Source organism: Neomonachus schauinslandi, chromosome 11 (assembly GCF_002201575.2).
Source record: "Neomonachus schauinslandi chromosome 11, ASM220157v2, whole genome shotgun sequence".
NCBI lineage: Eukaryota > Metazoa > Chordata > Mammalia > Carnivora > Phocidae > Neomonachus > Neomonachus schauinslandi.
The window spans coordinates 45,426,476-45,439,331 of NC_058413.1; the positions used below are offsets into that span (position 1 = coordinate 45,426,476).

A 12,856-nucleotide genomic window follows, 5' to 3' on the forward strand; every position below is an offset into this window, starting at 1 on the left:
GCCTCCCATGTGGGGCCTCCGGTAGACCAGTGGACCAGAGGCAGCCTTTGGTGTCATAGCCCGACCCTCTCTGTTCCCTTGTTCTAAATCTCTCCTTTAGAGTCTTCATTTAGCTCTAGCCTCAAACCTGCATGTTCTACTTAATAAAACAAAAACCTGCAGTTAGGGCAGACATGCAAGGTAATATAGCGAACACCCACTATTCCCGCAGCATGGGTACCTGAGGTTCTAGCAACCAGCCTGCATGCCTCCGCTGGCTAAGGGCTTATGCTTTCCACTCGCACACACGGCCTCCAGAAAAGGAGCTCTGGGACCCAGCCTTCTTGAGTTCACTGTATTTTGAGGGATGTTTTAGGACCACCTATTGATTGGCACAGAGCAGTCACCCCGATGGAAAGCAGAGCACAGGGTTTGGATCCAGACAGACCTGGTTCCAATCTTGACCAAGCCACTTGTCAGTCAAGTGTCTTAAGATCTATGGGCCCCAGTTTCTTCCTCTGTTAAATAAGGGACAAAATAACACTGTGCTCCTAGAGTAGAAAAAAGTCTAAGATATATAAATATATATCCTGACAATTTGTATGTTCTGTCTAAGGTTAAAATGCTTTGAATATTATAAACTCTACTATTCTCCCAGTGTTCCCAGGACCATTCAACTCTTAAAATATTTTCAATGATACCTGATTGTTTTGTTTTTTTTGTTTGGTTTTTTTTGATATCTCACCTGGCTTTTGCTTCCTGAACACATGGAGGTTTTCTGCTGACAGTTATAAGCCCTCAAAACTACATAGATTACTGACGCCATGTTACAGTTGGGGAAACAGAAAGCCAAAGTGACCTTCCCATGGTCACATAGGTCATCAGCAGAGAAACTGAGTCTAAGACACCAGCTTCTGATATCATTCTGTTTCCTCCCTTTGGAGAGTATCCCCTCAGACCTTTTTGATATCCCAGGGAGAAACTCGAAGGAAGAACTGCAGCTTCTTCCTTGGATAAGCTCTGGTCAGAACCGAGTTCAAGGCCTGCCTCAGCAGGAATATAATGGGCAGAGCATCTGCCTGGGAGGGGAAGAAGAATGCTCGCTGAGGACTGGCCTCCATGTTCTCTGCGGGCCTCCCAACTCTGACATCCTAGAATTCTATAGGACACAGAGCCAGGATCCCAGGAATACCCCCCACCCCCCATCAGACCTGTGTTGTCTAGGAGGCCAACCTGTAGGAAGGAATCATATCCTCCCGCAAGAATTTCCATGGCACGGTTGACACGTTCTGAACTCAGTGGCCCCTTCCCTCTCTACTTCTCAGGCTGGTGTAATTTGGGTGCCAGAAAACTTCTCCGCTGGTGCCACCCAGCTATTACCTGAAACTCCATATCCTGTTGTCCCCATGGAAACACACTGGGCTGTGAAGTGCCCATCAGCCCCATCTCCCCCCCACCCCAGGGCCTTTCTGAGGACACAGCTGTTACTGGTGCCCCCAAACGCTGCCCATAGCAAGTTGTGTATGATGCTTGGCCATGGCTGGACCCAATCCAGAAAGGATGGTTATGCTGCTGTGGCTCTGGAGAAACCATTAGCCCAAAACCCCTGTGAGCCAGGACCAGTTTCTGGATTCATGTTCTCACCAGGCTGTCAGCTGTAGCTGAACAGTATTAGCCACAGTGGGAAAGCAACAGTGGAGGGGTGTGTGTGTGTGTGTGGCCATTGCCATTCTGGGTCTTGGCCAAAGGCATTCTTGTCTTCCAAGCAAGGGGGTCTCATCTTAATGACACGTACAACAGGTTTACCATGTAACCCTCTTACCGCCACACCCAGAAACCTTTAGCCGATCAAATAGTAAGTGGCATATACAGGGCTGTGATGTGGATCTGGCTGAGTCCATAGTTCGAGCTATTTTTACTCTGATGCGCTGAAAAGCCACTCTCATCATCCCAAAGGACTGAGCCGTGCTAGCCATCCTGGGGCAGGCGGCGGTCTCTGACCCCCCGTATGTTCATCCGCCAGCCACTGCTCGGGGCCCAGCCAACCTCCCCTCCCTTCTGGCTCCTCCACAGGCTGGCCTCTGACAGAGCAGAGCCACGCTTACTTGTCAAGGAGCATAATGAACTCTTAATGGGGGCAACAGGGTGAAGATGGGCAAAGCAAGATATAGCCGCAAGAGCAAGAGGATTTGCTGAGGCTGAATCATTCTTCCTGGTGATTATTTTTATTCTGAAATGCAGAGGCCAGAGGTCTTCTCAGGGGTAGAGTTTCTTTTTACTTTTTCCATTCCAACTTATGCCAAACTACATTACTCAGGTCAAATAACCTCCCGGGACTCTCAGTGGGGCCAAGGTCATCTATAACCCAGCCCAGTAATCCACTAACAGGTCCCATTAATGACTCCTGTGGGCAAAAGGGCCTGTGGGCCCCATTGTGTGGGCGTGGGTTTCCCTGGATCATTGAGCCCCGTGCCCAAGAAGTGGGGTATTCGGATTAATCCCAGCTCTAGTGCTGACAGCAGAGATGGAGCAGCATCTAGAAGCAGACATGCCCGGCTTCTGGAATGTTAGCTTTGCCACTTACTCTCTGTGCAATCTCAACAATTTACAAAACCTTAAAAGCTATAGTCATACCATCTCCTGGGGCATTTTTCACAGTCTTAAGATTGTCGCCATTTGCATGATGGGAAGAACTTGCCACTTGTCCACTTCCCAACGCCATTCATTTGGGAATGCCATTCATCTGTTCGTTGTCTTCATTCATTCATTCCATGTGTATATTCACTGTCTTCCGTGTGCCGGGGCTGGCCGGTGTCAGAGACGATGAGAAAGACTCAGACCCAGCCTGGTCAGATGGGGGAGACAGGCACGCGAAGAAGGGACCGGAACCAAGCACGCTAAGCACAGCAATAAGAGAAATGGAGGTGCTGATGAAGCACAGGGCCATGGCCTGACACCCAGATTTGGGTCAGGAAAGACTTCCAGAGTGACAGAGAAGCTGAGAACCAAAGGAGGGGGAGGATTTAGCCAGACAAAGAGAAGGCGTAAGGAGAGGCGACGCGGGGAAGGGTCCGTGCCCCGGGAGCGGCATCACAGACAGGGAGGGGAGGCAGACCTTCTTGCCACGCCACAGTTCCTCATCCTTCAAAGAGAGAAGATCACCGACCTGGCCGGGTTCTTCTGAGGATGGGGGTGGGGGTGACACATGGCAAGCACTTAGCTCAGTCACTGATGCATAGATGAGGCCAAAACAGCCAGTTGTCCCAAATGGCTGTCAGCAAGGTCATAGCAGTAATAAGAGCAGCTAACAATTACTGCGCATTTGCCATTTGTCAGGCCCTGTGCTCCCTGCTTGTGGAGATGGTTGTGCTTACTCCTCCCGACAATCCTATGAGGCAGGCGCCAGTACTATGCCTACTTTAGATAGAAGAAAGCGGACAAGAAGGAGTTGTGTTCTTCGTCCAAGACCACACCGCTGGAGCCAGGATTCCGTCCCAGCCTGTCTGTCCCGACAGCAACAGACCACCTGCTTCACGGGGCAGAGATGACACAGAGCTGGGGGGACTTTATCGAAAGGCACTACCTACCTCCTCACCCAGAGGATGGCTTTGAGAAGCTGGCGGAAAGCCAAGGCTGACATCAGGGCTCTCTGGACCTTTCTCTCTGTGATAGCAGTTAGCAGATCTCGCTAATGGATTATAGTTCTCAGCTTTAGATGTGACACCCTCCTCTCTGTGGGCTGCAGGAAAAGTCCAGAGTGTGTTGACATATGCTCCCTCACCGAGGCAAGCCACGTAGTTGTTTTATAAAAGAGGATTTGCTGCAGAGATGTTTCTGAGGCCTCTGCCCAGGGAGCTGGCACACGTTTATAATTCTAAAGAACCTCCAAACCGCAAGTCTGGGATTGAGATTCCTTCACCCGGTGGAGGAGAGGAAGCTCAAGAGAAAAGAATTTGACTTTGTTCCTTGCCCCCTGTCAAGAACGGGGGATGCCTAGAGCACACATGTGCCTCTGGTCGTTCCGTTTGGAACCGCTTCGCTGGGCTCACTGCATTCCTGCCACAAGTTGTCAAGACAAGGGAAGCCCAGCCGCTGTCAGTCTCTGGCCTCCTTGGATGGATGGCCCACCTGTGGTCCTTCGCCCTGGTCTTCCCTGAATTCCAATATCCATTTCCTGTTCTAAACAGAGCACCTCGCTGCTAACAAGAGCTATATAAGCTCGCTCAAGTTAAGGTGGGTAACAATGCCACAAACTCGCTTATGGGCACGGGAACTGAAGTGCAGCTGGGCATGAGCACTAGAGCTGGGAAGCCGCCAAAGCCATGGTAGGTCGCAGTGTCCCTCATTCTGTCTCATGCTTCATCTCTTCCTCGGCCACAGCTGGATTTCTCTGCTTACGCATCGCCCAACGGATCTCCCAGACCCAATCTAAATGGCCTCACAATTCTAGTGGCCACCACCCACGGACCACCAACTCTCTCGCTGAGAGTTCTAGCACGGAATAAGAGGATTAACGAGACGATTCCATTCCAGAAAGAGGTTGGATGAGAGCGAGAGAAAGAAAGAATTATTAAGTCATTCTCACCTGCCTGTTGGTGCCCACAGTGGTGTACTCAGCTGTGGCTGGTGACCAGGGCCATGGGGACTGTAAACTGTCCTTGCCAGGGGCTGGGAGGGGGCTTATTCCAGAAAGGGACATTGAATATTGGCTTTCTTACCTGACATGGTGAGGCATTGGTTCTATTGATTGCTATGTGCCTGTAGGTGAGGTTAAGAGATACCTCTCTCTTCTCCTACCCCCTTGGCCCCCTCCTCTCTTATTCACCTGCCAGAACTCCCAGTCTGGAGAATCCTCATCCCCTGGGCACCACTGGGGCCAGGCCAGCCACTGCTGGATCTGCAGGGGCCAGAGAGGACCTTCCCAGAGGACACGTCAGGCCTGAAAGCAGCTAACATGTTACCCACTTCCCCCAACCTTCCAGAGCAGAGACTTCTATCCAGGGACCATTGAAAGCCCTTGTGCCACCCCTGTGGGAATGGAGGGGGTGCAAACCCTAGCACCATTTTCTGTGTGTTCGTGCCCGTGTATCTTTTATTCCTACCTAGACTGTCTTGGCTTATTCTTTAACAACATGAGAATGCTTCTCCTTCACAGGAGGCTGGGTTTCCCTCAGCACCTTTATACCTGGCAAAAGCTGGTGCTTGCTGCTTTCCATAGTATTTAAGGGGCCTCGGGTTGATTATGGATATGGAGCCTGTCTCCATGGAATGCTGGCTTCTCCTGATTTAATGCATTTGTTTCTCTGCTCCTTTCTCTCTGGTGTGGCCGCCCCTCCTCGGGTGTTCAGCTGCAGAACTCTCTGAAGACCGATTTGTGTCTCGATCAGGGTCCAGACACAGAGAACGTTCCCATTGTGTACATCTGCCACGGGATGACACCCCAGGTGAGTTCCCCGAGAGAGCCCCCTGCTGGGGGTGCACTCACGTATGTCCGGCATGGGCAAGGATGGTTAAACTCCTGTCATGGCGACTCTAGGCCCAGGGGCCTCCAGCGCTTTTCGTTAGGAGTATGCTCATGACTAAAAGGGGAGAGTCATACCTGCCTTACCTGGAAGGAGGCTGGGATAGCAGATGCTGGCATGCCTGGATCCTCGGGGGTGGGGAGCAAGGAAGAGGATCAGTTTCTAAAGAGGAACACCTGCCTTTTTTGGAGAGACTGTGGGTAAACTGCAGTCCTGGTTCTGGCAATCATGCCCTTTCCGAACAGGAGGGAACCCAAGGGTCCCTCGAGCTCCCTGACATCTCAGAATCCCTTCAGAGTGCCATTTCATGGCTTTTGGGGCTCTGCCCTTTAGTAGATCACAGCTGCAGCCAAAATTTATAGCCACGAGAGCTTTTCTAGCTTGTGTGACCTTCTCCTGGTGGAGAATGAGGGGAAGCTACCAGGAAAATAAGTTATCCTAGGAAAAATTAGCCAGTCACAGCGTAGGCTTCAGATATCCAAAGAGGATGCTGAGACAGAGACAAGAGGAATGGCCTATTCAACAAAGTACAATGGACAACCATTGCCCATGGAGGCCATAGACTGACCTGTTCTGATTTGACATTTTCAGAGTTTACTTATCTTACCTCCGGTAGTGCAAATGATTTTTTTAAAAAGATGGTATAGAATATATGTATATTTGTGCAATTATACTGCTGTGTTTAAAAGGGTCATTACCCACCTCAACACACAACCAAAAGCAGTCATGATGTGTGTGTGTGTCACTGGCGTACTGTGCTGGGACTTCCGCTGTGATCTCCACCAGCTCATCGTTTCTGTGGGCCCAGCTGCTGTGGCATCACCGACTGGTCGGTCACAGGTCAGCAGGTCACACTATCCCCACACCACACAGTATAGCAACTCATTCTTCATCCTTACAACACTGTGATATTTCTCACGGATGACGATTTTTATATAAACTTTTTATTGACGTCTAACATAGGTACAGACAATAGACAAATTGTAAGTGTACAGATTAGTGAGCTTTCAGAGCAAACACACCCACATAACCAGCACCTGGATGAATAAAAGGAGCATTATTGCCTGATTCTGAATTTTATATAAATAGGATTATAGGGTGTATGCTTTCTCGGGTTGGCTTCTTTCTTTCATCGTTATATTTGTAAAGTACCTCTGTGCTGCTACGTGTAGTTGTAATTTTTATTACTATGTAATATTCCATTTTATGAATATACCATATTGACTATATATTTACCGCTGATGGACACCTGAGAGTATTATGAATACTGCTGCTATGAACATACTTGTTTTGGTACATGTATGCACTCATTTCTTGTGGATTTATACCTAGGAGTTGAATCGCTAGTCATAGGGTTGCTATATGTTTACTTTGAGCAGACACTGCCTATATTAGTCTCCTGGGGCTGCCATAACATAATGCCACAGGAATTTATTTTCTCCCAGTTCTGGTGCCTGGGAAGTTCAAGATCAAAGTGCTGGCGGATTTGGTTTCTGGTGAGGGCTCTTTCTGGCTTGCAGATGGTTACCTTCTCTCTGTGTCCTCACATAGCAGGGAGAGAGAGAATGAGTGAGCTCTCTGGTGTCTCTTCTTGAAGGGACACTAATCCCATTGGATAAGGGCTCAACCCTTATGATCTCATTTAACCTTAACTTGAAGAATTGGAGAATACTCAGCCTGTCCATATTGTAAAAAATGAGAAAGCTTGTTCTGAAGAGAACACTGAGTGTAGCTGAACAACAATTTGATTAAGAGATCATGGTGGGATTCATGGACTCAATTGGCCATCTCAGCAGCAAAAACCATAAACTGAGATGGGCTTATCCCAGCAGAGAACTGGCAGGCTGAACACAAGAGAGAGCAGGACAGAATGAAGGCCAGCTGGTGGACTTCTTGGCTTTCACAAGGCGGACATGTGAACATGCCCTCTTCCTCAAGAAAAGGGAAGAATGATACTGAAGGCCATTCAGAGATCATCAGTGCTGCCAGCCCCCCCCCACACAGGCCCAGGGGCAAGGCTGTCTCCTCAAAGAGTGGGCCTGCCTCTCTGGTTTCAGTGGGCCTGGATGGCCCTGCCCAGTGCCTCAGGAGTGGGACCAAAGAAGGGAGCGGCTCGGGCAGTGCCACCCCAAAGGGCCAAAGGCACAGGCAGCTCCACAGAGCCACGGGGGTGATGCTGCCACCCCAGTGAGCCTGGAGGGCAGAGCGTCAGGACAAAGAGGTTATTCTCAAGCCTTGAGATCTAATGGAATTAGCCTTGCCAGGTTTTGGACTTGTCTGGGACGCATCACCCCCTACCTTCCAACTTCCCCCTTCTGGAATGCGCTTGTCTAGCCTGTGTCTATCCCACCATCATATTTTGGAAGCACATAACTTATCTGATTTCACAGGCTCTCAGCTGGAGAGAAATTTTGCCTCAGGATAAATCGCACCTTGAGCCTCATGCACATTAGAGGCTACTTAGATGATATTTGAACTTTAGACTTTAGAGTTGATGCTGGAATGACTTAAGACTTTGGGGGCTGTTGGGATAAAACGAATATATTTTGCATGGGAGAAGGAAATGAACTTGGGGGTCCAGGGGCAGAATGCTATGGACCGAATTGTATCACCCCAAAATTCATGTGTTGAAACACTAATCCTGACTGTATTTGGAGTAAGGAAGCAATTAAGGTCAAATAAGGTTATGAAGGTGGAGCTCTGATCTGATAGAATTAGTGTCCTTATAAGAAGAGACACAGAGAGCTCCGTGTCTCTCTGTCTCTCTCTCCCTGCCATGTGACAACACAGCAAGAAGGAGGACATTAGGAGGCTAGGAAAAGAGCTCTCATTAGAAACTTAATGTACCAGCACCTAGATCTTGGACCTCTCAGCATCCAAAACTGTGTGAAAATGACTTTCTGTTGTTTAAGCCACCCAGCTGGTGACATTTTGTTGTGATAGCCCAGGTCAACCAATATACAGTGAAACAGTCTCCCAAATTAATTATCTCAATTTTTACTCCCACCAACTGTCTATTAGAGTTCTTGTTGTTCCCCACACCCTTGCCACCATTTAGTATTCTCTGTAAATCTGTATTATTTCCAAATGATAGACATCATGGCAGGTGTAGAGTCATATCACACTGTGGTTTTAATTTGCATTTCCCTGATTATTAATGCAGTTGGGCACCTGAGTTTTCAGCTCAGAAAATCCCCACGTTGTTCTTGAGTATGGGCCAAGGTGGCCAGGTCACAAGTAGTTTGGTCTTTTTGTAAATTCCCTGCCAGCTTGTTAATGCTTGCAGCCCAGGAGACAGTGAATGAACTTGCTTTTAACAAATCTATGTGGAAATCTGCAGGGTTGTTGCTTATCTGGACCACCGGGCAAATGTTGAGTGTTTCCTCTGTGTGATGGTGGATGTCAGTTTGAGCAAAGGCTGCCAGTCTCCCAGCTGCTGATGATTCAATATGGGGCCGTCTGTCCTGTGGTTAAGAGCATGGATTCTGGAATCAGATTGTCTGTGTCCTAATATCAGCTTTGACACTCTCTAGTTGCCAAGTTTTTAAATGGGCAAGGTTTTAAAACGTGGGCCTATTTTATTTTCCGTAAAATACAGATTAATGATGGTATATAGCATAAAGTTACTGTAAAGATTTAATACATGTCAAATATCTAAAAGAGTGCCTGGCATATAGTAAGTGCTCAGTGAGTGTTAGCTAATAATATTGCTATAGTACTATACTATTATTACTGCTCATTAAGCCTTGCTCAGTATATATGCCCTCAAGATTCTAGCTCCAGTAGTTTGGTCTTTTTGCCACCATGAAATGACTTTCCTTAACCTCATGCGCCATGTGCCATGGATTCCAGCCCTGGTCACAGCCTACCCATAGACTAATGGAGCATCACTGAGTTTCTGTGGCAGCAAAAATGCAGTGGAGTAGGGGAAAGGGGGGGCTTCCAGGAAGCCTGAGTTCTAGGCTTGGTCTTGCCACACAGTTGCAATGTCACCTTAACCCTCCCTGGACCTTTATTTTGTTTTACTCTTTTATTGAGATATGATTTTACACTAAAGTACACACATCTGAAGTGTACAGTTTAATGAATTTCCACATTTGTAGACACCTGTGTAGGCACCATCCAGATCGAGCCCATCATCCCACTGGGCTTCCTCATTCCTCCTCTTGGTCAATACCTCTACCCAAAGGTAATGACGATTCTGGTCCCTAGCACCACTGATTTGTCTCATCTGGGCCTGTCTTCTTCTCTGCAAATGGGGAAGCTGGGCTGGCCAGCTCTGGACCCAGCTCTGCCAGCTCTATCCACTTACCTCCAATTCTTCCTTTCTGAAATTCTGTTGGCCTGGGAAGCTGTGAGTCTGTGCTGTGCTTGCCAGGAAGGATGGGAGCTGCCTTCCCTTGGTGCTTTATGAATCAGCTTCTTGATGTAGATCTGCAGCAAGTCTTAAAGACTTGGGTCCCCCTCCCCATTCCTCAAAGCCACAGTCGTCATGTGACTGGGCTGTGCAGGGAACATGGGGGCCCAGTTACCCTCTACCACCAGGCCTGTAGCTGAGGCGCACGGCTGTTAGTGCCCAGAGGTAAGGAGGCTGGAGACCGACCTCGGATCAAACATTTCCCAGAATGGGGTGGTGTAGGGACCGTGTTGAGTCTGGCCTGCCCAGTGAGCCTGGGCGAATGGGGTTCTCTGGAGATGGGCTGTGTGTCCTTGGTGGAGTTCATCCATCCACCAGAGATAGACACAGGTGCAGGGGATAAGCGGTGGGTGATAAGGCAGAGCCTCTTGAGTGGGAAGCCTTCCCACAGGTATCTACTGGCCCCTAAGAACTTTGCTGGCTCATGGAGGGGATGAGAAAAGGAGGAGCTCAGGGATATCACCTTAGTATGAGGTCAGGGTACAACTCATAAGGGGACTATGGGCAAATACAGACCCTGAGGATTCTCTGAATCTCCTAGACTTGGTCCAAATCAGACCCTCAATATGTATTTCCAGGGACATTTTTCCCCTGACTGGCAGCTCGCTCTCAGCAGAATCTCTCTTGTTACCATGGCCACAGAGGCCAAGGAGAGACCAGGGAGGGTCATATGTGCACAGATGGGACTGCCACGTTGTGCAGTGCACCACATATACGTCCTCAAGATTCTAGCTCCAGGGGAACATATGTGGCACCTCCCATTGTTGTCTGGGGAGTAGAGATCAGCCCCAGGTGACAGTCTTTCTGACCTCTGCTATGAAAACTCACATTCCTCCCTACGTATCACATGTGATAGGAGGCTTGAAAATGTTGAAAGGCAAATGATGAGGCAATATATAGTGATCAAGAAACAGACTGCCTGGGTTCAAATCCCAGCCAGACCACTTACTACTCAGGTTCCTTGAGTAGGTGTCATAATTTCCTTATGCCTCAATTTCCTCACCTGTATGATAGTGGTACCTATCTTACGAGGTTGTTATAAGAATTTTAAAAATCGATGCACATAAAGCATTGAGACAACAAGCCTGGGACATGGTCACTGCTTCCTAGATACTGGCTTTTATTTTACCAGATTGGTAGAGACTCGAGACCATGTCCTTGAGAACGGGAATTGTTTAGCCTGGAAAGGAGCAGATTTGAGAGGGACATGAAAACTTACAAAATTATAAAGACACAGATTTTTGGCTGAGTATAAGGAAACTCTTCCCAGTCATTGGCTCAGGTGATACTGTGACCTCTCCATCATCAGAGATGTCCAAGTCAAGTTTGGCGAGCTCCAGGGGCATTATGAAAGGTTCCCATATCATGTAGATTCTTAAGCTAAGAAATCCCTAAGGGCCTTCCCACCCTGGAATTCTATGACTTTTTAATTCATAAATCAGTGAGAGTCCATCATGTACCTGAGAGTATTCTTGGCCCTGGGAAACAGTCATGAACCAGACAAAAGTCCCTCCCTCATTAAGTTCCCATTTTATTGCTGGAGGCAAACTATTCTCGATTTTCTCATCCTCAAATCTTCACCACAGCTGGGACTTGAACTCTTCTCTGTCCTCTAAGAATTACATGTATGGCCAGAGTTGAGCTGCATGCCTTGGATTTCAGCCAACCACAGCCAAGAACAGTGAAGGAGGAGAAAGGTCAAGAAGGCAGGACAGCAAACTAGCCTAGTTTATCCTGCAGACTTGGACAGTCACTTCCCTTCCTCGTTTCCTACTTTCAAATTTCTAAGTTTATCTATTTGAGGTTTTAAAACCAGAAAGAATCTGTATCAATCAGGTAATAAACAATCCTCAAAACTCTTTACCATTAACCAAACAAGTTTGTCAATTCAAAAAAGTAACACGTGATTCTTAAACAAATTAAAATGAACATGTGACAAAAACTTAGTTGATTCATTCATAAGGGAACTAGAAAGAAGGTTAAGCAGGTACTGAGAGCATCTGAGGAGCTCAGGATCTGCAGACATTTTCTAAAAAAGAACATTAGAATAAGATTGCTAGATTAGATACCAAAGTGGTCAATGCCCTGTAGGGAAATAAAATCATAGACTTTAGTGTGCTCTTTACTACCCAGGCAGAAATCTGGAAGTTAGTATTTAACTTCCTAGTGTCTGGGTATTAATCAAAAGGTAAATAGCAAAAAAAAAAAAAAGAAATAGCAAAGTCAAGCAATTGTCTTGGAAAATTGCATACTCTTGGGTGGGCTTGTTAGACAGTGCCCCAGGATAGTAGTGAAAAGGGTAGACCACTTCCTCTCCCAGTTTGCCTTATTTCCAGGTGTGAGATATTTCTCTTCGTCTGTTCACAAAGTTGGCTAAAGGCGGAGGAACTCTCCAGGCCATTAGTGAATCAGATCCTCTTGCAGATGAACCATGGGGACTTGCCCCTGTACCATTTCCTAAGGCAGCTACCACAGAAGACCACAGACTGGGTGTCTCAAGCAGCAGAAATATTACATTGTCTCACAGTTCTGGAAGCTAGAAGTCCAAGAGCAAGGTGTCGGCAGGGCTGTGCCCCATCTGAAGGCACGAAGAAAGGATCTGTTTCAGGCCTCTCTGCTAGCTTCTGGGAGTTGTTGGTCACCAAGAATGGTAGTTGTGACGGAACAAGTCTCCCTACCTGTGGTGTTCTCCCGACGTGCACGCCTCTGTTCCTTGTTATAAGGATGCCAGCCATGCCTGATTAGGGCCCCCCCTCCTCCACTGTGACCTCATCCTCACTTAACGAATTACATCGGCAGTGACTCTACTTCCAAAGAAGGTCACATTCTGAGGTACTGGTTGGGGGGAGGGTTAGGACTTCAACATATGGATTTCTGAGGTACACGGTTCCACCCCAGCACCCCAAAGGGGAAGAGTGTGACTGGAAATCTGACTTTC

At 47.9% G+C, this 12,856-nt stretch overlaps 1 protein-coding gene across 2 annotated transcripts in view; it reads left to right on the plus strand.

The window, feature by feature from the left end:
• Positions 1-12,856, plus strand: part of GALNT18 (polypeptide N-acetylgalactosaminyltransferase 18) — a 346,837-nt gene that overhangs the window by 300,036 nt on the left and 33,945 nt on the right. For both annotated transcript variants that reach the window (XM_044919842.1, XM_021685303.2), the window contains one exon: positions 5,328-5,423. In XM_044919842.1, the coding sequence (XP_044775777.1) occupies positions 5,328-5,423 (96 nt within the window). The remainder of the gene's footprint in view (positions 1-5,327; positions 5,424-12,856) is intronic.